Source organism: Sinocyclocheilus grahami, unplaced genomic scaffold, assembly GCF_001515645.1.
Source record: "Sinocyclocheilus grahami isolate Dianchi unplaced genomic scaffold, SAMN03320097.WGS_v1.1 scaffold18637.1, whole genome shotgun sequence".
Classification (NCBI taxonomy): Eukaryota; Metazoa; Chordata; class Actinopteri; order Cypriniformes; family Cyprinidae; genus Sinocyclocheilus; species Sinocyclocheilus grahami.
Window position 1 is genome coordinate 2,311 of NW_015517212.1, and position 1,389 is coordinate 3,699.

The 1,389-nt window shown below is 49.5% G+C and overlaps 1 protein-coding gene across 1 annotated transcript; it reads right to left on the reverse strand.

The window, feature by feature from the left end:
• Nucleotides 1-148: 148 nt before the first annotated feature.
• Nucleotides 149-1,314, reverse strand: LOC107579620 (GS homeobox 1-like). The gene is made up of 2 exons (XM_016265423.1): nt 747-1,314; nt 149-626 (listed from the first exon to the last, which is right to left on the reverse strand). Exons 1-2 carry the CDS (start codon nt 1,123-1,125, stop codon nt 274-276), a joined length of 732 nt encoding a protein of 243 aa, XP_016120909.1. The 5' UTR covers nt 1,126-1,314; the 3' UTR covers nt 149-273.
• Between the last annotated feature and the right edge of the window lie 75 nt (nt 1,315-1,389).

Genomic DNA, 1,389 nt, shown 5'->3' on the forward strand with positions numbered 1-1,389 from the left:
AAAAAAAACGTTTGGTGACAGGAAATGTATTTGGATGCGGAACTATGGGCTTAAGTTGTTTTCAGAAAAAACTACAAACATAGAACATGTATACAAATATACAACATTAAAGGGATACGCAGACCCCGAACATATATAAAGTTTTTTTTTCTTTCTCGCTATTTACAGGTGACGGCGCACGCAGAGACCGTCGCTTTTTGGCTGCATTCAAGATTCCACAGGTGTGGCGTACAGAGTCTTTTGAGGTGGTGGTCATGAGCAATGCGCTAGAGTTCATGGGCTTACGGACAGATCTGCGTCCTCTTTTTCTGATGTCGGAGGTGACATGGGGAGGTCATCTTCTTCCTCGGAGCACCGGGCGGAGGACAGGGACGACGAGCACTTGCAGTTGTGCGAGCCCGTCCTGTGGGAGCCGCTTTTGCCTTCTTTTTTGTGCTTGACGCGGCGGTTCTGGAACCAGATCTTGACTTGCTTCTCGGACAGATTGAGGTAAGTCGCGATCTCTATGCGCCGAAGTCTGGACAGGTACATGTTGGATGTGAACTCCCTTTCCAACTCCAGGAGCTGCGTACTGGTGAACGCAGTGCGCATGCGCTTGCTGCTCTGAAGATGACTGCTGTTATTTTCTGTAGAAGAGACAAAAAAAGAGGTCTATTACATTTGTTGATACGGGTGACATTTAAACAGAAATGAAGTTACGAAAGTAGACTTTTTATGGCGACTGGCGTCAGTCACAACCTACTTACCTATGGATATGCAGTGGAACTGTCGTGGATCTGGAACTGGGTATGTGGCTTGGTATAACCCCGAGCCGACGTTGAGGTTTACGCCGCTAGACGTGGAGTGCTGTCTGGATAGCGCCGTGTGACAGTATTGGGAGCCGAAGGCAGGAAAGGAAGCCTTGATGAGTGGGAGAGCTGGAGGCGACGGGTGAAGCTGAGACGTGACGCACAGCGGGCAAAAGCACAGCAACCCCGCTTTTCGAGAGTGGCATGAGCCGGCGGAGAGACCGTGGAGAGGATGAGACGGATGCACGGCGTAAGGAAATAACGGCGGGCTGTTCTCGGTTCCTTTTTCGCTGTTCTCCCTCAAAATCAAGGAATCCACAAGAAACGATCTTGGCATCTTGGCTGCCCTGTGTTTCTTCACCTAATGTCTGAGAGTTCGTAAAAGTTTCTCTTTGTCAGTCTCGTACCAGGATGTGTACCCAAGGCTGGATGGCGGAATGGTGCTGAAGAGAAACGGTTCCTGCTTAAATAGTTGGAGAGCCAGTGCGCCCATGTGACGGTTACGCTACTAGCGGCTGAGAGCTCTCAATAGGGTTTTGTGCCTTTTCTCTCGGCGTTCACTCTGCACGCTTCCCTATTATTTCACTTGTTAACTAAATGA

Excerpts from the sequence above, each read along its gene's own strand:
- LOC107579620 (XM_016265423.1), bottom strand. The coding sequence starts at position 1,125 with ATGCCAAGATCGTTTCTTGTGGATTCCTTGATTTTGAGGGAGAACAGC. Across the intron at positions 627-746 it reads GTTCCACTGCATATCCATAG|AAAATAACAGCAGTCATCTT; the intron begins GTAAGTAGGTTG and ends TCTCTTCTACAG.